The following is a 24,431-nucleotide window of genomic DNA, read 5'->3' as shown; positions in this document are numbered from 1 at the left end:
ATGCAGTCTCCTACTTCGTTCTTTGGGCAAGTCACTGCCCTCTGAGCCTCACCACCTTAACAAAATCCATAAGCTGACTAAGGATGGGGAAAGATTCAGGTCAGTTCACGTGGAAAGGCGAATCTTACCTAATTCACACTTCCTGAAAGTATACGCAAACTGTGATGTCAGCCTCCTTCGGAATTTGCACTCCTCCAAATTTTGCCGCACAGTTCTCCAAGGATGCAACGTGTAAAAAAAGGTAAAGGACCCCTGACAGTTAAGTCCAGTCGTGAACAACTCTGGGGTTGCGGCACTCATCTCACTTTACAGGCCGAGGGAGCTGGCGTTTGTCCGCTCCGCAGACAGTCCCCCGTCCCCCCGGGTCATGTGGCCAGCATGACTAAGCCGCTTCTGGTGCAATGGAACACCGAAACCAGAGCAGCGCAAGGAAACGCCGTTTACCTTCCCGAGGGAGCGGTACCTATTTATCTACTTGCACTTTTTAGTGCGCTTTCGAACTGCTAGGTTGGCAGGAGCAGGGACGGAGCAACGGGAGCTCACCCTGTCATGGGGATTTGAACCGTCAACCTTCTGATCAGCAGGCCCAAGAGGCTCAGTGGTTTAGACCACAGCTCGACCCACGTCCCTATGTGTACAAACATGCAAAAAACATGTGTGTTAGGAGAAATTCACACTAGCAACACAGATGGATTTTCATGAGTACTTAAAAAAAAAAAGAATTTGCAAAGCAATGTGAAAGTGTGGAGAACTGAATTTAGGAGTAGAAAATATAAGAAACCAAAAATTGATAATTTGCCATTTCCTAGCCCTGATTCCCATTCCATCCCTCCAAATTGTAGCCAACCCATAACCCCCTCAGTAGCTTCCTAAACACAAAAAAACTATAGGGTATCACAAAAGATAGATGCACACATGCACCTTGCCCTATAATTCAAACACTGACCCGGCTCCCCCTCTCTCTGTGTGTGTGTCTCTCTTACAGTGAATATAGTTTTGGATCCAGAAACAGCAAATCACTACCTCATTCTCTCTGAAGACGGGAAGAGTGTGAGATGTGGAGGGGAAAGGCAAAATCTGCCCGACAGCCCAAAGAGATTTGATCCGAAGACCTACGTGCTGGGCAGCGAGAGATTCCGTGCAGTAAGAAAATGGTGGGAAGTGGAAGTTGGGGGAGAGAAAAATGCCACGTGGGCTGTGGGGGTGGCACGCGACTCCACCCCGAGGAAGGGACAGGTCAGCCTTCAACCCAGTGTAGGAATCTGGGCTGTCGGGAAAGCCATAGTTGGCTCACTGTATGGACTTTGGGCTTTTACTGCCCCTGAGCGGACCCCTTTGCTCTTAAATCATGAGCTCAGAAAGATCCGGGTGACTCTGGACTATGAAAGGGGTTCTGTGGGATTTCTTGATGTCGAAGGAGATGTCTTGATCTTCACTTTCCCAAACGCGTCCTTCTTTGGGGAGGAAATCCGGCCCTTTTTCTTGGTCGGGCAAGGAGCTGAACTGAGCTGCTGAATCTTGAGGGCACGACTCCTCACAGCCCCCTTCCCAATAATCCCCAATGCCCTGAAAAAGAGGAGTTGTTTATGCACTTCCTGTTCAACTATATGAGATCCAAGCAAAGAGCTGTGGAATGGCACTCAGGGAGGAATAGCCACAGAAATTTGGGCCTTTCCACCTGTGGGGCAAGAGCGGGTTGGCATGTGGGAAGAACAGTGTTCTTGTGCTTTTAACAATGGCCTGGCAGGCAGAAATCCAACAGGCTAAGCCTCTTCTAGTATGAAAATACAGTCATGGGAAAAGCTTCATCACGACTGTATTCCCTCTCATTTTGTATTATGGCGGCCATGTTTTGTTATGGTCCTGTGGCAGCCATTTTGTTACTGGTACCAACAGCACTCCCTCAAAACTTGAGATGTGCCCGCATCCAAAAAAGTGAGCACCCGCTGGTCTACAATATCAGTACTGTACTGTACTGAGCATTTTGCATCAATAAACCATCTCCTTGTTTTCAGTTGCAATGTTTAGTCTGTGGTCCTTATCCCTGGCTGTGTTTCGCCTACAGAGGTGAAAATCTGAGCCTAGAGTAACAACCTAAAGGGAAAATGTCCTTGAAACTTAAAAACGTTGGCAGCATTAAGATAAATTCAACAGTGTAGATAAGTTTTGATGGATGCAATAATGGAATGCTGAATGGTTTAGTTTATGTAAAATATGCAGGGATGTATGGTATGCAAAATGAACCATGGAAAGAGAAGAAGGGAAGTTAAATGAATACAGTGGTACCTCAGGTTAAGAACTTAATTTGTTCTGGAGGTCTGTTCTTAACCTGAAATTGTTCTTAACCCGAGGTACCACTTTAGCTAATGGGACCTCCCGCTGCTGCCACGCGATTTCTGTTCTCATCCTGAGGTAAAGATCTTAACCTGAGGTAATATTTCTGGGTTAGCGGAGTCTGTAACCTGAAGCGTATGTAACCCGAGGTACCACTGTATTCTAAAATGTAAAACAAAAAAATTATACCAAAAAATTATTATTATTATACAAGAAGGCTCGAAGGATAGAGATCCTCCAGCCTGCAGGCCAGATTTGGCCCAGCACTGGTCCCAAATTGAAACTTGAGGCAGTTTCCCTCAGTGCATACCCCCTTGCCCCACACGTGGCTTCAAATGCTGTATCCGGTGTGGGGCAAGGAGATGGACATGCCTGGATCAGCTGCACAGCAGAATTTTGCGCGAGGAAGCCAGTTGCACAGACGATCCCTGAAGGAAGCAGCTTTGGCGTGGTGCCTGGAAAGTGCCGAGTGGGTCGGTGAGCATTTGGGAAGCATGGTGCAAAAGTGCTTTGCAAGCCGAACACTCAGCACTTCCTGAGCTTCCCGCTGAGCAAAGGGCCATCAGAAACCCCCTGCAATGCGGCTCCCAAGGACCTGAAAAACTGCCATCCGTCAGGTGCTCAGGAAGTAGTGCACAAGGGACTTTGACAGGTAGGTGGAATAACCCACTCAAGGGGCCTTATTCTTGATCGGAGATCCTGCTGGCAATTTGTGTATTAAAAAAGAAGTCCTGCACTTAAGGGCTCAGATTTGAAATTAACAGAGGCTAGTTTTGCCCTCAGACGGCCCCTTCTTCTTGAATATATGCTGTACACATAGCAAGGAGGTGACAGTAAGATCAGATCAGGGAAGATTGAGGTTGGTGGCCCTAAATCTAGACTTATTCACACCACACCACACCTTCCGGGAAAGCGGCGATGCTGTTGCTCTGCCCGCCCGCCCCAACCCCAAGTAGGATTTTGAAACCCCATAGAAGAAACCTCCTTTTTTAAAATAGTTTTTATTAATATAAAGTACAAACAATCAAGAAAAAAACATTAAAGGATACAAAGCATAGGAGCAGTACTGGGATTGTCTTTTTCAAATACCGTATTTTTCGCTCTATAAGACACACCAGACCACAAGACGCACCTAGTTTTTGGAGGAGGAAAACAAGGAAAAAAATATTCTGAATCTCAGAAGCCAGAACAGCAAGAGGGATCGCTGTGCAGTGAAAGCAGCGATCCCTTTTGTTGTTCTGGCTTCTGGGATAGCTGCGCAGCCTGCATTCACTCCATAAGACACACACACTTTCCCCCTTACTTTTTCGGACGGAAAAAGTGAGTCTTATAGAGCAAAAAATACGGTAAACAGATAAAAGACAGTAGAAAAATAGAAACAGCAAGACATGTCGTGAAAGCCAAATTTCACAATTTGTTGGGGGGAGATTTATTTCTTCGCCTTACATGGAACCTAAAATGAGTACAAAATTATCATTTCCTAAAATGAGCAATCAGACCAAAATAAAATGGAAAGGAATCTTGAAAAGGTTTGCGCAGAACCAGGAAGAGGGGCGGGGTGGCAAAAAGCCTCAAAGAGAGACAGAGAGAAAACGTTTTAAAAGGAAACCAGAACATTGTGGCTGATCTTATGAAAATGCAGTCATTAAACGATCCTGTGACCAAATAAATCCAATTCAAAACCTGACCTCAGATAGACAATTGCTGCCCATGGAAGTTCTACTTTCGGCAAACAATTTGCCAAAGAGAGAGGCTGCTAATTTTCCCTTTGGTCATACGGTCATAATAATGCTTAGGGTTCCTTTGTATTCAAAGGATTTTTGTATTTGTATTTATGCCCTGTACAAATAAATGTGTTGAGGGGTGTGTGTATTTATGTATGTATGTGTATGTATGTACACAAACACGCATCCGGGGGGTTGGGGTGCCAAACTGGGTCTTTGACCGGGGTGACAGAAAGCCTAGTTTCAGCTCTGATCTCGCCTCCTGTGTTTCTCTGCTGCCCCCTATTGAATGGAGTTTCCTCTGCAGCCAGCACAGAAGCCAACACAATGCTCTGTACCTTGACTGCATGAACTTCCTGGTTGCCACTGCAAAGATGTTGTACCAGATCTCTGGCAGGATAGACATTGTTACTCGCTCACCTGTTTTTCCCAAGAGGGAAAATACATGACTATGAGCAGCGTGGCTGGGGGATGCAGCATTATTTAGTTGTTAATATTTTTATTATTATTACAGTGGTACCTCGGGTTACAAACACCTCGGATTACAGTGGTGCCCCGCAAGACGAATGCCTCGCAAGACGGAAAACCCGCTAGACGAAAGGGTTTTCCATTTTGGAGGTGCTTCGCAAAACAAATTTCCTATGGGCTTGCTTCGCAAGACGAAAATGTCTTGCGAGTTCCTGCGGGGTTTTTTCCCTCCCCCCCCCCCTTTTCCCAAGCCGCTAAGCCACTAAACCGCTTATCAGCTGATCCGCTAAGCCGCTAAACCGCTTATCAGCTGATCCGCTAAGCCGCTAATAGCGCTAAGCCGCTAAGCCGCTAATGGGCTTGCTTCGCAAGACGAAAAAACTGCAAGACAAAGAGACTCGCGGAACGGATTCTTTTCGTCTTGCGAGGCACCACTGTACAAACACTTCCAGTTACAGACTCCACTAACCCAGAAATAGTACCTCAGGTTAAGAACTTTACCTCAGGATGAGAACAAAAATCGTGCAGTGGCAGCGCGAGGCCCCATTAGCTAAGGTGGTACCTCAGGTTAAGAACAGTTTCAGGTTAAGAAAGGACCTCTAGAACGAATTAAGTTCGTAACCAGAGGTACCACTGTATTATTATTATTATATTATACCGCGCCCATCTGGCTGGGTTTCCTCAGCCACTCTGGGTGGCTCACAACAGAATCTTAAAAACAGAATAAAAGAGCAACATTAAAAACTTCCCTAAACAGTAGTAGTAGTAATTTATTATTTGTACCCGGCCCATCTGGCTGGGTCTCCCCAGCCACTCTGGGCAACTTCCAACGAAGATTAAAAATACATTAAAATGTCACACATTAAACACTTCCCTGAACAGGGCTGCCTTCAGATGTCTTCTAAATGTCAGGTAGTTGTTTATTTCCTTGACATCTGATGGGAGGGACACGGGAAGAATTTCATTCAGTTCAAAGGCAAATCTACCTAATTCACATTCTCTAAGACAATTTGTGTGCTGAAACACAACCTTGGGAGGTGGTGGACTCTCCTTCCAGTTAGGTTTCTAAGCAGAGGTTGGACGGCCCTCTGTTATGGATGCTTAGCTGAGATTCCTGCATTGCAGGGGTTGGACTAGATGGCCTCTGGGGGTCCCTTCCAGTTCTACGATTCTATGATCCTATGATTCTTTGAATGTAAGAGCAGGGAACATCTTATTACTGATGTTTGTAAACTGCTCCAAGAGCTGTTTTGGCTGAAGAGCAGGGTAGAAATGCTTTAAATAAAGAAATAAACTAAAAGTACTTGGCACCATCTTCTTTTATTTCACTCACAAAGGAAATGAGATTAAAGTGAGGCCCCAACAGCTACAGATGGATGGATGTGGCAATTTCAGTTTCACTCTGATTTTGTTTCCCCCAGGCTTAAATTCAGTTCTCTGCATTCCTACATCAGTTAGTGGTTTTGTTTCATTTTGCTTTGCTTTGTTTTAAAAGTCCTGGGCATTTCTGTGCAATCTTCTAATATGCACATTTATTTACTTAAAATAAATAAACAAAAAAATTCTTTTAAAAAATTGCTCCTAAAAACTCCCTTAAAAGAATCAAATCTTATTGTCCCAGGAAGTCTTTAAAAGAATCCTTCCAAAAATATATATATATATATTTTTGGGGAAAAAGTCAATTTTCCAGTAGCACCTTAGAGACCAACTAAGAACAAACATACCCAGAACAAACTTAGTCGGTCTCTAAGGTGCTACTGGTGCTTGAAATCAACAGGCTTGCTATTTGATAGCCTAAATAACAGATACATTTCTGCAAAGCATATTTCCCCCTAGATTTATATTTCCCTAAAATAATTCATATTTGTATTACAGATAGGTAGCCGTGTTGGTCTGCCATAGTCAAAACAAAAAAATTCCTTCCAGTAGCACCTTAAAGACCAACTAAGTTAGTTCTTGGTATGAGCTTTCGTGTGCATGCACACTTCTTCAGATATTTGTATGTTATTTTTACTCACGTTTGCACACTTTACTGCACTTTACCACCCCAAAGTGTCCCACACAGCACCTGCATATTTGTGGGCTTGTGTCAGGGCCCAGCCCAGTTCTGTTCCAAACCATCAGGGAGCCGAGAGTTCAAGGGAAGCTGGCCAGAGATCAGGATCCAATGGCCGGAGACAGGGGCATCCACAACATAAGGTCCAGTTTCAGAGAAGTCGGATCTGGATCAGAGCTCTCGGAGGCAGGAGCATTGTGAAGGTCAAGCAGCACGTGAGATCTTAGGCAACAGTACCAGGGCAGAAGGTCAGCAACATCAGCAAATAGAAGGTCAAAATCAGGTGGGGGTCATGATCCTAAGAAAATGGCAGGAAATGGGGAGCTGTCGGAGCAACTCTCAGGCCAGAACTTCGTAGGACTTGCTGAAAGCAGATAGACCTGTGAGGTTGAGCTGACATTGTTTAGGTATGTAGATGGTGCCCATGAACAACAAAGCTTAGTGCCACCAGAACTATCTGGTGATAGTTGTGCTGGTCTTCTTCTTCTTTGGTGATCACTCATAGCCGAGTAAGATTGTCTTCTATAAACACAGTTTTAATAATGAGTCCGTAAGTGACTGTGGAGGCCGATTCTGGATCCACACGTCCTTCCACAGTGGGGACATTGGTTTCCGGGCGGGAGTTTATCACGGTGGTAGCGTGGGTAGGGCTGGTAGCGTTGGAGATGGCATCCTCGTGCCTGCCTGCTTTGAGCCCCTTTCCTGTGCCTTGGAGCTGGACGGCTGCATCTGTAGGATATTTCCCCACCGACACAGGAGATATCGATGCAATTCTCTCTGGTCCCAGAGATTAGCTCCATCTCCCCTCCTTCCACTTCAATCACCATGCGGGCATTCTTCTTCACATCCTCCGGTTCCTGGCAGAACCTGTGCAAGGCAATATTAAGGCTCTTCCGGACATCAGGAGGCGTCCCTTCTAGGGATCTCACTGTTCTACGGATCTTTTCCAAATTCTTGGCATTCAGGTGTTCCTTGTGGAGTGGTAGCCGTTCGCGATACATTTTCCAGGTCTTCGGTTCAACCTCATAATGAGGTTCCCCCTTGTCAAAGCACACCGATATCTCACATTGCCCCATCCCAGAGATGAACTCCAGTTGAACTTTGCGTTTCCTAATGATCAACCGGGCATTTTCCTGCACTAATAAGGGTTCCTTGGGGAACTCCTTCAGGGCTAGCTTGAGACATCTTCTCAAATCTTCTCCCATCTCCCATTTCTCCAAACTTTCCTTCACTCCCTGGAGACTTGCCACATTCAGTGGCTGGGGCCTGCAACATAATCTCGACAGATAAACATCCCCCGAGAGCTCAGAGGCATTGTACTGGAGTTCTCCGCTAGCGTCATCTATGCAGATGAGACATTTATGATTCCCACAGGAGAATTTCAACTCGACCCCATCACTCTTGATCAACAAAGTGGCATTCTCCTTCACGCACGTAGGCTCCTGCTTGAAATTCCTCAGCGCCATGTCCAAGCATGCGACCAGATTCCTTGTGTCTGGCTCATAACCTTGCAACTGTTTCTGCACAGATCTCAGAGACTCCATGTTCAGTGGGTGAGTTACTCTCTGGATCTGGTAGCAGAGATATTTAAACCACAGTTTTTCTCCCACACGAAGCCAATCCATCTCTTTAAGCCAATCCATCTCTTTAAGAAAAGGAGCCTACTTTCCTTTAAGAATGCCCCCAAATTATTACCAGTCAGTCGCCTGCTGAGGGTATTTTTGATGGATCTCCGGCCTGATTCAGGAGGACTGCTGATCGCCAGCTCAGCTGAAGCAGGTATGAACTGTCGGAGGACGTGGCATAGGAACATGACTCTTGTTTTGCATGTTACTGTGGTGATCTGTATTTAGCTTTCCCACAGGTGTTAACAATAGAAAGGAAATGGAATGGAACTTGTTATGTACTGAGAACAATAGGATCCAAATTGCAGCAGTCTGATTAGTCCTAGAACAATAGGATTCAGAATGCAGCAGTCTGATTGGTCCTAGAACAATGCAGCAGTATGATTGGTTGGCAGGAACCACCCAATCCTGCTCCAGATTGAAGTGAATCCACAACCTGATTGGCTTACAGTAGAATTCCGGAATTAGCCAATCATGTGCAGCCCATTGTGTAAATAATGTATATAAAGCAGATACTGTGAGGGGACTTTCATTCATTCCTCCTCACCACTATGAGCTGAATAAAGAGCATGAAATCACTTTGCGACTCTGAGTATATTTCACTGGCGACGAAGGTGGGATCCCGCTGAGCTGACTGCCACACACAGCACCGCAGCACCGCCACCTGCCGCACCGCTGCCTCGCACCGTGTATCCAGGCTTCAGCTCCGGGACACAAGGAACTCAGAATGGCAGCCAACAGCAACTTCTCGCCATTCAACCCAGCATCTGGAGACTGGGAAGCATACGCCTCCCGTTTCACCTTCCTCCTAGAAGCCAAAGGGGTCACCGACGAAGAAGACGCCAAGAAGAGGGCGATATTCTTCAGCGTCTGCGGAGAGGAGACGTTTGAAATCGCCCGGGCTCTCCTTGCGCCTGAAGACGTCGCTACTGTTCCATACAAAACAATAATGGAACAGCTGAAGGGGCACTTTTCGCCGCAGCCCTCAGTGGTGGCTCGTCGAAATGCCTTCTACGCAAAGCGACAAGCCCCTGGGGAAACCATAACTGGGTTTGTGACCTCTCTCCGCCAAGCCGCCCGGTTCTGCAACTTCTCAGAGCTGGAGAACATGCTTCGTGACTGCCTCGTCGGTGGCCTGAAGGATGAGAAGCTGCAACGACGCCTCTACGCCAAGAAGGACCTAACGTTCCAGGTCGCTCTGGAGGAGGCCCTGGCAACGGAAGCTGCCGAGAGGTCGACGCAAGAGGCACGGCCGAGCCTGCCATCCCAACCGAGGGTCCACCACGAAGACCTCACCGACGACTCAGGATCCGACAGGGAGGAGGTGCACCGAGTACAGCAGCGCACTCAAGCAGCGCACAGACCACAGCTGCCTCGACGAGAAGGAGGAAACTGCGCAAGCTGCGGGGAGAGTCACGAGAGGAGGACCTGCCGTTTCCGCAACGCAGAGTGCAGGCAGTGCAGAAAATTGGGACACATTGCCCGGGTGTGTCAGGCTCGGCCCACCCGACACCAGGCATCAGATGACCAACCCAAGAGCCCCAGGTCCCGGGGCCCAACGCACCAAGGCAACTCGACGGAGCTCACAGACTGCCAGGTATACCAGTTGCCCCACCCCAATGTAGAGAAAATTTATGTAGAGGTACAGATAGAGGGGGCCCCATGCCGCATGGAGCTTGACACGGGTTCAACTCTATCCATAATCTCGGCAAAGACCTTAAGGAAACTGTGTCCTACTGGGGGTCCCAAACTCAGGCCGGCCCCATTCACCCTACGGGACTTCCAGAAACGTAAGGTCCCCACAATGGGGGTGGGGACCTTCAGGGTGCAATACCGAGGGCGGACGCAGCAACTGGACTTGCTTGTGGTCAAGGGCCCCTACATCAGCTTACTGGGATTGGCATGGTTTGGACCACTGGGGCTAGCTGTCACCGGGGTGAACCACACTAGCTTACAAGTGGACGTGGACGCCATATGCAAGGAATTTCCAGGGGTTTTCGACGGGAAATTGGGACAGTATACGGGCCCCCCCATTGCGCTACAGCTTGACCCCGCAGTACGACCGGTCAGGCTCAAGGCCCGCCGGGTCCCGTTCGCCTTGAAACCCCGTATAGACGAGGAATTGGACCGACTCGTGGAGCAAGGAGTGCTGGAGCCGGTGCCTAATGCCCCCTGGGAAACTCCAATCGTCACACCTGTCAAGCCTAATGGTTCGGTCCGCATCTGCGCAGACTACAAATGTACCATAAACAAGGCCCTCACGGCCCACGCATACCCAGTGCCAGTGGTCAGCCATGTCCTTGCCACCCTGGCTGGGTCGAAAATTTTTGGCAAGCTGGACTTGGCCCAAGCATATCAACAGCTGCCAGTAGATGAGGCCACAGCAGAGGCACAGACGATTGTGACGCACAGAGGAGCGTTCAGGGTAAAGCGGCTGCAATTCGGGGTCAGCGTGGCACCAGGCATATTCCAGAATCTAATGGACTCTCTCCTTAAAGGGATTCCTGGTGTCACCCCCTTCTTCGATGATGTGTTGATTGCCGGGCCCACACCAGAGGAGTTTGAGGACCGCCTCCGCACCGTTCTGCACCGTTTCCAGACGGCGGGTCTCAAGGTGAAGCGGGAAAAATGTCTACTAGGAGTGCCTCAGGTGGACTTTCTGGGATTTATGGTGGACGCAGAAGGGGTCCACCCGACTGGGGACAAGGTACGGGCTATCTGTGATGCCCCAGCGCCCAAGAGCAAGACTGAACTTCAGGCCTTCTTGGGACTATTGAACTTTTACCATTCCTTCCTTCCCCACAAGGCGGCGGTAGCGGAGCCCCTACACAGACTCCTGGACAAGCGGGCCCCTTGGGTGTGGGGCCAGCGCCAGGAGGCCGCATTCCAGGCAGTCAAGGACTTGCTTGTCTCAAACTCTGTCTTGGCACACTTCGACGAGAGGCTGCCGGTGGTGCTAGCATGCGATGCCTCACCATATGGCATTGGCGCTGTCCTGGGGCACCAACTCCCGGATGGAAGAGAGGTACCGGTGGCGTACTTTTCCCAGACACTCAACGCAACCGAGCGGAACTACTCGCAAATTGACAAGGAGGGTCTGGCAATCGTGAAGGGAGTAAAAAAATTCCATGATTTCTTGTACGGGCGGCCCTTCACCGTGGTGACTGACCACAAGCCGTTGCTTGGCTTGTTTGCCCCCGAAAAGCAGACCCCCCAAGTGCTGTCTCCTCGCGTCCTCAGGTGGTCAATTTTCCTTGCCAGCTACCAGTATGCACTGATTCACCGTCCGGGGAAGGCGATGGGCCATGCGGACGCCCTCAGCAGGCTACCACTACCGGAAACAGGCCCTGACCCAGCACCTGCACAAGAGGTTATGAGCCTGGAGCTGCTTCCCGACCGCCCCATTCAGGCACAAGAAGTTGCACACCATTCCAAGAAAGATAGGGTCATCTCCCGGGTCCTGGACTGGGTGTGGAGGGGATGGCCCAGCAGCAGCCCCGGGCCAGAATTCGCCGGCTACACAACCCGCAAACATGAACTGTCGGCCCACAAGGGGTGCCTGTTATGGGGAAGCAGAGTCGTTGTTCCCCAGCCCCTCCGCAAAAGGGTCCTCACAGCCCTACACGAGACACATCCAGGGGTAGTAAGAATGAAGGCCCTTGCCAGGAGTTATGTGTGGTGGCCGGGGATCGATGGAGAGATTGAGGCCTGGGTCAAACACTGCCAGGCCTGCCAAGAATCCCGCCCAGATCCCCCAAGGGCCCCAGTCCAGTCCTGGGAGTCTGCCCGAGCACCATGGTCACGCCTGCATGTGGATTTCGCTGGCCCCTTTCAGGGGAAAACATTCTTCATAGTGGTGGACTCCTACACCAAATGGCTGGAAGTCGCACTGGTACCGTCCACTTCCACGTCCGCAGCCATCCGTGTACTACGCAGGCTGTTTGCAACCCACGGGCTCCCTGACACTCTCGTCTCAGACAACGGGACTGCATTTACGTCAGGAGAGTTCCAAACCTTCACAGCACAGAACGCCATCCGCCACATCCGTTCGGCGCCGTTCCACCCTGCCACCAATGGCCAAGCAGAACGCATGGTGCGGACCACCAAGGACACCCTTCGCCGCATGACGCAAGGGGACTGGGAGTACCGCCTTGCCACATTCCTTCTAGCACAGCACAGCACCCCCAGCTCAACGACTGGCCGGAGCCCCGCTGAACTACTAATGGGTCGGCGCCTTGCAATCAGATTGGACCGCCTTCACCCCGATAGAGCTCAGGATGAGGTAGTGGTGGGGGAAGGCAGGAACCCCCGGACCTTCGAGGCCCAGGACCCAGTGTACGCAAAGAATTTTGGGGCAGGCCCAGCATGGGTACCCGCCACAGTCACCAGGGTCACTGGCCCAGTGTCGTACGAGGTGCTAACGGATGGGGGGCAATGCTGGCGGCGCCACTGCGACCAGATACGGCGACGATTCCCAGGAGAAAACCAGGAGGAGGACAGGTCAGAGGAGTCCCAAGGGAACAGCGGGGCAGTGAGGCCCATAGAGCAGGAGGGGCCAGCAGGAGAGGCAGAATCAGTAAATACAGAGAGGACCCGTGAGGCTGAAAGGACACCCGAACCAGAACCACGATTGAGCGAGCCGGTTGCACCAGACCAAACAACCCCATCACAGCCAGCATCCTTGGAACACGAGCCAGAACCTGGAGCCCGGTCCAGGGAACACCCCAGGCCGCAACGCACACGTAGGCTGCCGGCATACCTTGAGGACTATGAATGCGACCTCCCGGGCAGGACTGGAACTTAGAGGGGAGGGGTGTTATGTACTGAGAACAATAGGATCCAAATTGCAGCAGTCTGATTAGTCCTAGAACAATAGGATTCAGAATGCAGCAGTCTGATTGGTCCTAGAACAATGCAGCAGTATGATTGGTTGGCAGGAACCACCCAATCCTGCTCCAGATTGAAGTGAATCCACAACCTGATTGGCTTACAGTAGAATTCCGGAATTAGCCAATCATGTGCAGCCCATTGTGTAAATAATGTATATAAAGCAGATACTGTGAGGGGACTTTCATTCATTCCTCCTCACCACTATGAGCTGAATAAAGAGCATGAAATCACTTTGCGACTCTGAGTATATTTCAGAACTTAAATTTCAATGTGTGGGAACTTCCCCCAAAACAAACTAGACTAGAATGTGACAGAGGTCTGCCCTGTTTGAGTCAACATACTGTTCCTTCACTGTTGTTTGCAAAGTACAGTGGTACTTCCGTTTACGAACTTGATTCATTCCGGAAGTCCGTTCTTAAACCAAAACCATTCTTAAACCGAGGCGCGCTTTCCCTAATGAGGCCTCCTGCTGCCAGTGCCCTTCTACCATTTGACTTCTGTTCTGGGACACTACTTCCGGTTTTGCGGAGTTTGTAAACTGAATACAGTGGTACCTCTGGTTACAAACTTAATTCGTTCCGGAGGTCCATTCTTAAGCCGAAACTGCTCATAACCGCTCACTAGCTTTCGCTAATGGCACCTCCCACTGCTGCCATGCTGCCAGTGTGCGACTTCCACTCACATCCCGGGGCATAATTTGCAACTGGGAGCATCTACTTCCAGGTTAGTGGAGCTCGTAACCCGAAGTGTTTGCAAGGAGGACGGTACATAACACAAGTTTCCACTGTAGTTCGTAAAGAGGGCTGTTCTTAAACCGAGGCACCACTGTACATGAACAATGAGAAGGGTGAGCCAGAGTCCCATTTGCTTGCCCTGTTGTCAGACCAGGAAGATGTGAATAAGCAGCTATATTTTTGTATGATAAAAATACCAGTTGTTCCTCAGATGAAATTCGGACCACCCTTGCAATTGGGTGAAACGAGAGACAAAATTCAGCAGTAAGAGCTCAAGCTGATGAAGCCCTGCTGGGGTCACTCCAACACCCATAGGTGGTCACTTCATTTGTGGGTGCAGCACCCACCCTCTGGAATGCTCTCTCTCAGATAATTCAAGAGACAAAGACAGTAGAGATTTCCAAACATCTCTTAAAAACTTACGTGTTTAGACTCTGGCTCCTAATTTTTTAAATTTTCTGTTCTGTACACTTCTCAGTTTTATTTGATGTATAGTTTACTTTTGTTTTTAGTAAATGTTCTTGAAATATTGTTGTTTTGTTTATTTGGAAATGTTTGGAAACCAGCTCCTCTAAAAAAAACTAAAAAACTAAGCTGTGGTAAAATCTGCAAGAATTTAAAAGCAAGTGTACACAATTAAAGATGTGTCTATGTGGGCTTACTGAAATAAATGTTTTCATGCAATAATGAACGGGTGGAGGATGTGGCATAGGAACACAACTCTTCTTGCTTTGCATGTTACTGTGGTGATCTGTATTTAGCTTTCCCACAGGTGTTAACAATAGAAAGCAAATGGAATGGAACTTAAATTTCAGTGTGCGGGAACTCCCCCCCAAAAAACAAACAAGACCAGAATGTGAAGGATGTCTGCACTGTTTGAAAAAGAAGAAGAGTTTGGATTTGATATCCCACTTTATCACTACCCAAAGGAGTCTCAAAGCGGCTCACATTCTCCTTTCCCTTCCTCCCCCACAACAAACACCCTGTGAGGTGAGTGGGGCTGAGAGACTTCAGAGAAGTGTGACTGGCCCAGGGTCACCCAGCAGCTGCATGTGGAGGAGCGGGGAATTGAACCCGGTTCACCAGATTATGAGTCCACCGCTCTTAACCACTACACCACACTGGCTCTCCTGGTTAGACTGGTTTGAGTCTACAGATTGTATGACAAAAATACCAGCCAGAATCCCATTTGCTTGCCCTGTTGACAGACCAGGAGGATGTGAATAAGCAGCTACGTTTTGTATGATAAAAATACCAGTTGTTCCCTGGCTCAAACTTGAAGCGGTCCCTTGAAATTGGGTGAAATGAGAGTCAAATTTCAGTAGTAAGAGCTCAAGCTGATGAGGCCCTCTGGAATGCTCTCTCTCAGATAATTCATGAGAAGGAGACAGTAGAGATTTCCAAACATCTCTTAAAAACATCTCTTAAATGTTTCCCCAGGTTTTGCTAGATTCTGGCTCCTAATTGTTTTTAAATTTTCTGTTCTGTACACTTCTCAGTTTTATATGATGTATAGTTTACTTTTGTTTTTAAGAAATGTTATTGAAATATTGTTGTATCATTGTCACTTTTGTTTATTTGGAAATGTTTGGAAACCAGTTCAGGGTTTTTCTTTTTTAAAAAAACTAAGCTGTGGTACAAGAATAGTATAAATGGTTTTCAATAAAAACACAGGTAAAATCTGCAAAGGTTTAAAGGCAAGTGTACACAATTAAAGAAGTGTTCTGTGGGCTTACTGAAAAAAATGTTTTCACGCAATAATAAAAAAAGAGCTCAAGCTCCCACTAGGGTTGGATAACCTCAGCTGCAGGAGCCAAAGGATGCAGGCCCCTCAAAATGGCCGTCAGGATACAGGCCTCACTGCTCCCTTGCATGCACTTCTGACTAAAAGCTATCCTTGGACAGTGATAATCTCTCTTGCTTGTGTGGATGGAGAGCATAGCAGGAACTTTTGCTCACTTTTGCTACTGGTCCTATCTATCCGCAGCGCATGTTATTTCAAATGTTCCCCATAAGGCATGGGTAGGGAACTCATCTGTCAATCGTGTAATTTCATAGTGATATTATGTGATTGTCCCAACCATCCGTCAAAGTTCACCCATGGGGTGGGCCCAAATTTTTTCAAACTCCAGACACAAGGGAATGCAGTGTCTGGGCTGCAAAAGGCTCCCCACTTGTGCCTCACATCAACATGGGTCACGTTGGGAAATGTTAAATCTGAAGCCGGTTATTTCAAACATAAAGGGATTGTTTTGATTTTTATCTCACTTAAAAGCACATACTTTCAGAAGAGCCCTGCTGGTTCAGACCACGGCTCCCACTTCCTGGATCAATGGAGCCCTTGTTTATTTCATATATTAAAGACTCAAAGAAAGCAACAGCAGTTTAATAATATAAGAGCAGACGTGAGCACCTTGTCCTCCACTGGTTCAAATGAGAGATACTTAACTTTGGTTCTGCAAATCCCCTTGTTGTAAGCCAAAAATGGCTTATCTTCAGAGTTTAGGCCAATATAACTCAGAGACAAGAGGAGTTAAAAGTCCATTGTTGTTTATTGCAAAGCAATAGGTTACTGTTATGTAGTGTAGTTTCACCCTGGGCCAACAGGGGGATACTGTATATAGTTTTCACTCAGGTCTGTAGATAGTTTTCACTCAGGTCCGCGGCAGTTATTTTAGGCGGGAACTCTGGGCTGTTGTGGTTACAATGTTGACAGCCGGCTGCCTATAAATACAGGCCGGCTGAGCTGTTTGCAGTCAGTTCTACTCCAGCTTACCAGAATAAAGAGCTACTTGAAGAAATCGCTGTGCCGGCTGCTATGTCAACCCACGACTTAACACTGGCGACGAGGATGGGATTGATGGACATCAGAGCACAGCCAGATGCGGCCAGCCTCTGAACTGAGCTGAATCACTGAGCTGAATCACAGAGCGAAATCACTGAGCGAAATCACTGGGCAGACCCAGTTCAGAGCTGACTGTTCTGGCTAGAGCACTGTGTTCCATCCATCGCCCTTCACGCCGGCATCGGAATCATGGCTTCACTTGTGCCTCTACCGCCGTTTGCGCCAGCCTCTGAATCATGGGACTCCTACCTCGCTCGGTTCGACTGCTACCTCCAAGCCAACGAGCTGACAGCAGTATCAAAGGATCGGAAGCGGGGCTTATTCCTCAGCCTCTGTGGGCCTGAGGTGTTTGAGACGGCCCGAGCGTTGGTTGCGCCTGAAGCAGTCCAGGCAACACCATGGGACACGATCCAAGAGAAGCTCCGCAACCACTACGCCCCAAAGCCGTCCAAGATTGCTGCCCGCCATGCGTTCTACCACCGGAACCAGGCAGAGGGGGAGTCAATCAACAACTACACCACCGCCCTGCGACAGGCTGCAATGCACTGTGAGTTCCGAGACTTAGACGATGCCCTGATGGATCGAATCGTCTGCGGGGTCCGGGACATCCATCTGCAACGGCGTCTCCTAGCCAAGCCAGACCTCACGCTACAGAAAGCCATTGAGGAGGCTGTGGCCTCAGAAGCTGCTGAACGCTCCGCCCAGGAGATCCGCAAGTCCAGCAGCCCGCGTCTTGCTAGGGAGCCAGTTCCGGTACATCATGAAGAGGCCAGCAGTGAGGAGGCATCCTCCAGTGAAGACGATGACGTGCACCAGACAAAGCGGGAGCGCAGGAAGTTCCAACAGAAGTCCAAGGGCCAACCGGAATGTGCTGGCTGCGGAGGCAACCATTCCCGTGCCAAGTGTCGATTCAGAGACGCCATCTGTAGGAAGTGTTCCAGAAGGGGCCACATCGCTAAGGTCTGCCGATCGGCTCCGTCTGACACCCCCCCTTCATCGACTCGCAAGTCCAAGTCTTCACTCCAGTCTGCCAAGGAAAGTTGTTTCGCTCTCACCAACTGCCGCTGCCCGTCTGGAACCACGATTGGCCAAACCGACTCGCCTACGCGACGCAAGCTGAACGTCACGGTGCTCATTGAAGGAGCTCCATGTGACATGGAGATCGACACCGGGTCTGCCCTGTCCATCGTGTCATGGAGCACCATCAAAAGACTGGTACCCAGAGTGTCCAAAAGGCAACTCGACTCTCACTGCGTACACCTGAGAGACTACCAGGGAAACGACATTCCCGTGGTAGGCGTTGGCCGGTTCCGGATCGCCTTCAAGGATTTTTCGGGCCTGCTCCGGTTGGTGGTGGTCGAAGGTCAGCGGCCAAGCCTCCTAGGGCTAGACTGGTTTGATGCTCTCGGCCTGGAAGTCACCGGCATCAACTGCATCTCTAACGCAGAGACTGAGGGTCTGGTCAAAGACTTTGCCGAGGTTTTTGACGGCACCTTGGGCCAATATACAGGTACGCCCATCTCCTTTAGCCTTGATCCACAAGTCGCCCCCATCAAGCTAAAGCCACGCCGGGTTCCCTTTGCTCTCAAGGCTAAGGTGGACGAACAACTGGACAAACTGATCGCCCAAGGAGTTTTGGAGCCGGTTGACCACGCAAAGTGGGAAACCCCCATCGTCACGCCTGTCAAGCCAGATGGGTCGGTGAGAATCTGCGCTGACTACAAGTGCACGATCAACAAGGCACTTCAGCAGCACGCTTATCCGGTTCCTGTTGTCCAACACCTGCTGCATTCCCTGGGTGAGGGTAAGGTCTTCGCTAAGCTGGACCTTGCCCAAGCCTATCAACAACTGCCAGTCGATGATGCCACTGCTGAAGCCCAGACGATCGTCACCCACCGGGGGGCATTCCGTTGCCGCCGGTTGCAGTTCGGGGTGAGTGTGGCTCCTGGCATCTTCCAAAGCCTTATGGAGCGTCTCCTGCAAGGGCTTCCGGGCGTGGTACCATATTTTGATGACGTCTTGGTGTCTGCAGACTCACACCAGCAGCTGTTCGAGCGCCTCCGTGCCGTGCTGACCAGGTTCCAGGAGGCCGGGCTCAAGGTAAAGAGGGAGAAGTGCCAGATCGCCGTTCCACAGGTAGAGTTCCTGGGCTATCTTATCGATGCCTCCGGTCTTCATCCAACCACATCCAAGATCCGCGCTATCCAGCAGGCCCCCACCCCAAAGAACAAAACGGAGTTGCAGGCATTCCTGGGGCTGCTGAACTTTTATAACATGTTCCTGCCCCACAAAGCCACAGTGGCTGAGCCTCTTCACCGACTCCTTAGCACTAAGACGCCTTGGGCCTGGGGTCATCGGGAGACGGCGGCCTTCAACGCGGTCAAGGCTCTCCTTTCTTCAGACAGTGTGCTGGTACAGTACAGTGAATCCAGGCCGCTGGTCCTTGCCTGCGACGCCTCACCTTTTGGCATCGGTGCTGTCCTTAGTCACCGTTTTCCAGATGGAAGAGAAGCACCGCTCGCCTACTTTTCCAGGACACTATCTCCGACGGAACGGAATTACAGCCAGCTCGACAAGGAGGCATTGGCACTTGTGGCTGGAGTGAAGAGGTTCCATGAATACCTCTATGGCAGGACTTTTGACCTCATCACTGACCACAAGCCACTCCTGGGCCTCCTCGCCGGTGATCGTCCAACTCCACCGGTCCTCTCACCACGCATGCTGCGATGGACTGTTTTCCTGGCTGCCTACCACTACCGGCTCATCCATCGCCCGGGGAAATCGATGGGCCATGCCGACGCCCTCAGCCGTTGCCCTCTTCCAGCATTTGTGGAAGACCCGGCTCCAGCTTCATCGCTCCTTCTGATTGAGGATCTTCCGGCAGCGCCTGTATCGGCTGCCACTGTGGCCTCCGCATCTGCCCAGGATCGCACCATCAGCCGGGTGCTCAACTGGGTGTGGAGGGGGTGGCCACAAGGGCCTTTTGCATCGGAGTTCCAGCCCTTCGCAACCAGACAACATGAACTCTCAGCTCATCGCGGCTGTCTGCTGTGGGGAGACCGCGTCGTGATTCCCCAGGGACTCCGTCAGCGCGTCCTGGAGGCTCTGCACGTTGGCCACCCGGGAATTGTCAAAATGAAGGCGTTGGCTCGGTGTTACGTCTGGTGGCCTAATATGGACGATGCCATCACTGCCTGGGTGTCCGCCTGTCAAGCGTGCCAGGAGTCGAGGCCTGCACCACCGGCAGCTAAGGGACACACCTGGGAGACGCCAAAGACACCCTGGTCGAGGGTGCACATCGATCTGGCTGGCCCCTTTCACGGCCGGACCTTTATGGTAGTGGTGGACGCCTATTCCAAATGGCTGGAGGTCGCCCTGATGCCCTCCACCACTACCGAAGCTGTCATCCGGGTGCTGCGAGGCCTGTTTGCAACGCATGGGTGTCCTGATGTCCTTGTCTCTGACAACGGACCGCAGTTCACGTCAGGCACGTTTGAGCGGTATCTTTTGGGACTGGGCATCCGCCATGCCCTAACGGCACCTTTTCATCCATCCAGCAACGGGCAAGCGGAAAGAATGGTGCGCTCGACAAAAGAGGCACTGGCGCGCCTGGACCGGGGAGACTGGCATGAGCGGGTCGCCGAATACTTGTTCGTGCAACACATCACCCCTCATGCGGCCACAGGGAGGAGTCCTGCTGAACTGCTTATGGGCCGCCGCCTCAGGTCACCGCTCGACCGGCTACACCCAGACTTTGCCGTGGCTGAACCCCCAGGCTGTGCCAACGCACCACGGTCATTTGTCCCAGGAAACCAGGTCTTTGCCCGGAACTATGTGGGGGACATCCCTTGGGTGCCAGCCACAGTAGTGGGAGTCACTGGACCTCGCTCGTACCAGGTGGCACTCGAAGACGGACGCTTGTGGCGACGGCACATAGACCAGCTTAGGCGCAGGGTTGGGAACTTGGACACTACCGAGGTGCCCCCAACTGCGCTTGCGGCTCCAGAAGAGACACGTACAGATGGCGAGGCCCCACCTACACCTCCCTCGCAAACTGCCAGCGTGGAGCCGAACCAAGCCGTTTCAGAACAGACTCAGACCACTCCACTTGCGGAGGCTCCACCCACAGCAGCGGATCCAGGGGAGTTGGTTCCAACGCCACCTAGGGTCGCACCACAGCCTCAGCGAGAACTGTGTGGCCCTCCGGACTTGGCTACCAGTCCCCGGCGGTCTGGCAGAGTTTCCAAGCGCCCAACTTATTTAAAGGACTATGTTGTTGGACAGGTATCACTGTTGGTCTAAGTATGGGAAATGTAACCAATATGCTTTTGTGCTTAATGGAACCATTACGCGTAGTGCTGTATATAAGGAAACCATTACGATTGTAACTAACGCCTTATCTCGGTGGGGAGGGGTGTTATGTAGTGTAGTTTCACCCTGGGCCAACAGGGGGATACTGTATATAGTTTTCACTCAGGTCTGTAGATAGTTTTCACTCAGGTCCGCGGCAGTTATTTTAGGCGGGAACTCTGGGCTGTTGTGGTTACAATGTTGACAGCCGGCTGCCTATAAATACAGGCCGGCTGAGCTGTTTGCAGTCAGTTCTACTCCAGCTTACCAGAATAAAGAGCTACTTGAAGAAATCGCTGTGCCGGCTGCTATGTCAACCCACGACTTAACAGTTACAGTCGAATCTTTTCGCAAAACTGCAACCCTGCCCATGGGTCAGGGCAGTGGTATTTATAACATTTCAAACAAAGGATTTCAATTTTCACTAATCATGTACATCATTACCTCATTTCATGTTTAATACACATGCGCAATAAGCATTGCTAACTAAACTTTGATTCTCACCGTGCTCTGTTACATTGTGTTAGTATGCAAGTTGGGAACCTGTGTTACGTGCAGCCATTTGCACCGTGTATCAACTTGCGTTCTAACTTATGAGCTGTATCTTCGTGATTCACGTATTAGCTGCCCTTCTGTCCCAGTGGGGGACGGGATCTTGCAAAATCCTCTGTTTCTTAAAGCAACAGGTTACCATAACTTCTCTATTAGAAGCATATTGAAGGATTTCACATTATCACATTCATTATGGCCCTTTGGGCCACTACCACACCCTGAGCAGCTTGGACATTAAGCGATTAATGACACGCACAAATGCAGTAAGCGGAATTGCTTTTATTTATTTACAAGGTTTCTTACACACCTTTCGACATCAGGTCCTAGAGTGAGTGACAACAACTAAACAATTATAAAAAGACATAGAACAACTACTTGAAACACATAAAACAACCCACCTCTTTAGATAATTAAGGGGGCATTTAAATGCCCCCATATCAAGTCTCTATTTGTGTGTCATGTATTTGCAGACAATTCCTTTTTAATCATGCTTCTATTTTGTGTGTTTCTTTTCCAAATAAAATATAGCTATGGGGTTGTGATCCGAAGCACGCTGCCAATCTGGATCAGGGCCTCATGCCAGTTCCTTGTTGAAAAGCCCCCCCCCCCCCTTCAGCTACTATTTCCCGCTGAAGCTGTGTCTGAATGGCAGTTTTCATGTGTTTGGCTTCCCACAACAGAGCGCTATTTGGAGGAGAAAGCCTGCAGGGCCCATTCAGACTTGACAGCAATAATACTGCATGATAGAGTCAGACTGTTACTAATTCCCTCTAAAGAAGTTGGCAGTTTGGGGCGGGGACTTAATATCCTGAGCCCTTTCCACACCACACATACCCCCCCCCCAAAAAAAAAGTTCTTTTCCCAGACGTTTGAGGGAGGAAAGTATGGGTGGGGAGAGGATTCAGTTCCTTCTTCCTGACCCCCCCCCCACTGTTTTTTAAACTTCCCCACCCATCCCTGGTTTTAAAGGACTTGGCACCTCCCGCTGGCCTGTCAAGTTTGCACCAAATGGCAACCTCATCTCATTTCCCCACACAGACAAAGGAGCAGATTTCCTCCTCAGAGAACGAAGCATTGAAGGAGAAGAGAGTATTATCTGAGTCCGCATCACAGAAGGTTACTAATTCTGCTTCATAGTTCACAAGCACACGGATCCTCTTTGGCTGAATCCCTTTTGGGTTGAACTTAAGGGGTCCCGTGTGGATCGAGGGTGATGGTCCCAGAGATATTCCAGGATAAGTGGAAGCATAATATGCACCATTAGAAATCCTCCCAATAGCCCAGATCCCAAATCTATCATTCAAATTGACAATATTGTGACCCCTTAAAGACTCCTTGACAACCCCCACAGCCCAGAAGTTCTCGTTCCCCACGTCCACTATCCAGGAATGGGCCCCCGAGGTGATTCTCTCAACTCCTATAACATAGGAACAACTACTAATGTTCTTATTTGAGGATTTGGAGACACCCCATGGTTGGTTCGTATACGTGGGTGTTGCTTGGCCATACGCTTCTAGGACTAGTTTAGGAATGGCCATGTCTTCACCTACAAGAGAAAGGAAACAATTAGGGAGGCATCGCCCCAAACCTGCACCCAAGTTTTGTGCAGCTCTGAGTTAGGAGGAGGTTTGAAAAGCCAGTGTACTAATGGGGTGGGGGGTGGGAAATCACTCCCCCATGCAGGTCAGTTCAGAAATTCAGGGAACGCCCCTTGAGGGCAAGGATGCTAGCTCAGAGGTAGGCTTGCTTGCAAAAGGTCCCTGGTTCAAATCCTGTAGGGTGAGTTCCCTGGATAAAACCCTGGAGAGCTGTTGCCAGTCATTCTTGGCAATATGAAGCTAGATGGGCCGACGGCTTGGCTCTGCAGAAAAGCTGCTTCCTGTGCTCCTGTGCTCAGCCCTTCTCCCAATCTCACATGTAAAACCCAAAACAAAGAACCCTACCCAACCTGGAAATGTACTTTCTTTTCTGGAGGTCCAGACAGCTCAAGTAACACTGCCCAATCTGGAACCATATGTTTTACTTGAGGTCCAGGGAGCACAACGCTTAAGGAACAAAACCGATATGAGGAAGGTGTTGAGACTCACACTTGGCTCCAAGGTAATGCTTTAGATTAGGAGTGCTTAGAAGTGTGTTCACGCCAAAATCTAAAATTTAGCCAAGACCAGAAAGAAGAGGAGTTTCAAGAGGACTTGAGGAAATTCAAGGACTATTTGAATAAATATTGTAATAAAACAAATAGGCCTAGGATTAAATTAAGTTATAATTAAATAAATGGGATTTAGAATGTTAAGAAAAGTGAACAAGATGGACTATAATTGGAAATTGTTTTAGTTTAATAATGATAATGGAAAGCTGTTACTTTTAATTACAAGGAAACTCAGAAGGGAGGGATTTGAGGAAGTCAACCAAGATGTTTAAAAGGTTGGATTTGTGAAGAATTAAGTTTGTTGTTATTGTTTATCTGTTTATTGTTCCCCCTTTTCTTTCTTTTTCTTTTTCTTTTTTGTTTTTGTGTATCATTTACTTTGTGGTTTGTGTTATCACTGTGGAAAATCTAACAAAAAATTTATTTAAAAAAATTGATTTAGAGTCCTTGGAAGTGTGTTCACGCCAAAATTTAAAATGTAGTCATCATATAGGACCATTTGACCTCTTCCATGTTGCTGTAATGCGCTTGGGGCTCGTGCCTTGAGGAGCACATTTCCCACGACTGGATGCCCTGAGATAAGGGTGCCAGGTGCCCTGGGTTGCCATAGCAACACCAGAAAGGTCGAGTGTGCGACTTGTGGAGTCATTCACCCTCCCACTGGTCCAGGAAATATGCCCACATGTAGAGACAGGAATAGTAGC

General features: G+C 49.3%; 2 protein-coding genes across 5 annotated transcripts in view; one reads left to right on the top strand and one right to left on the bottom strand.

The window, feature by feature from the left end:
* LOC310701545 (zinc finger protein RFP-like) overlaps positions 1–24,431 on the top strand; it is an 85,208-nt gene that overhangs the window by 12,146 nt on the left and 48,631 nt on the right. For 2 of the 4 annotated variants that reach the window (XM_083492615.1, XM_083492616.1), the window contains exon 8: positions 986–2,014. The exons of the other annotated variants lie outside the window; for them this stretch is intronic. In XM_083492615.1, coding sequence (XP_083348741.1) covers positions 986–1,515 — 530 coding nt within the window. In that variant the 3' untranslated portion in view covers positions 1,516–2,014. Of the gene's footprint in view, positions 1–985; positions 2,015–24,431 lie in introns of those variants that run through there. 4 annotated transcript variants of the gene reach the window in all.
* Positions 21,838–24,431, bottom strand: part of LOC310700932 (uncharacterized protein) — a 43,408-nt gene continuing 40,814 nt past the window's right edge. The window contains exon 17 of the mRNA XM_083490885.1: positions 21,838–23,124. Within this exon, the coding sequence (XP_083347011.1) occupies positions 22,601–23,124 (524 nt within the window). The 3' untranslated portion in view covers positions 21,838–22,600. The remainder of the gene's footprint in view (positions 23,125–24,431) is intronic.

Source organism: Podarcis liolepis, assembly GCF_965112155.1.
Source record: "Podarcis liolepis genome assembly, chromosome: 2".
Classification (NCBI taxonomy): domain Eukaryota; kingdom Metazoa; phylum Chordata; class Lepidosauria; order Squamata; family Lacertidae; genus Podarcis; species Podarcis liolepis.
This window is presented reverse-complemented; position numbering and strand designations above follow the sequence as displayed.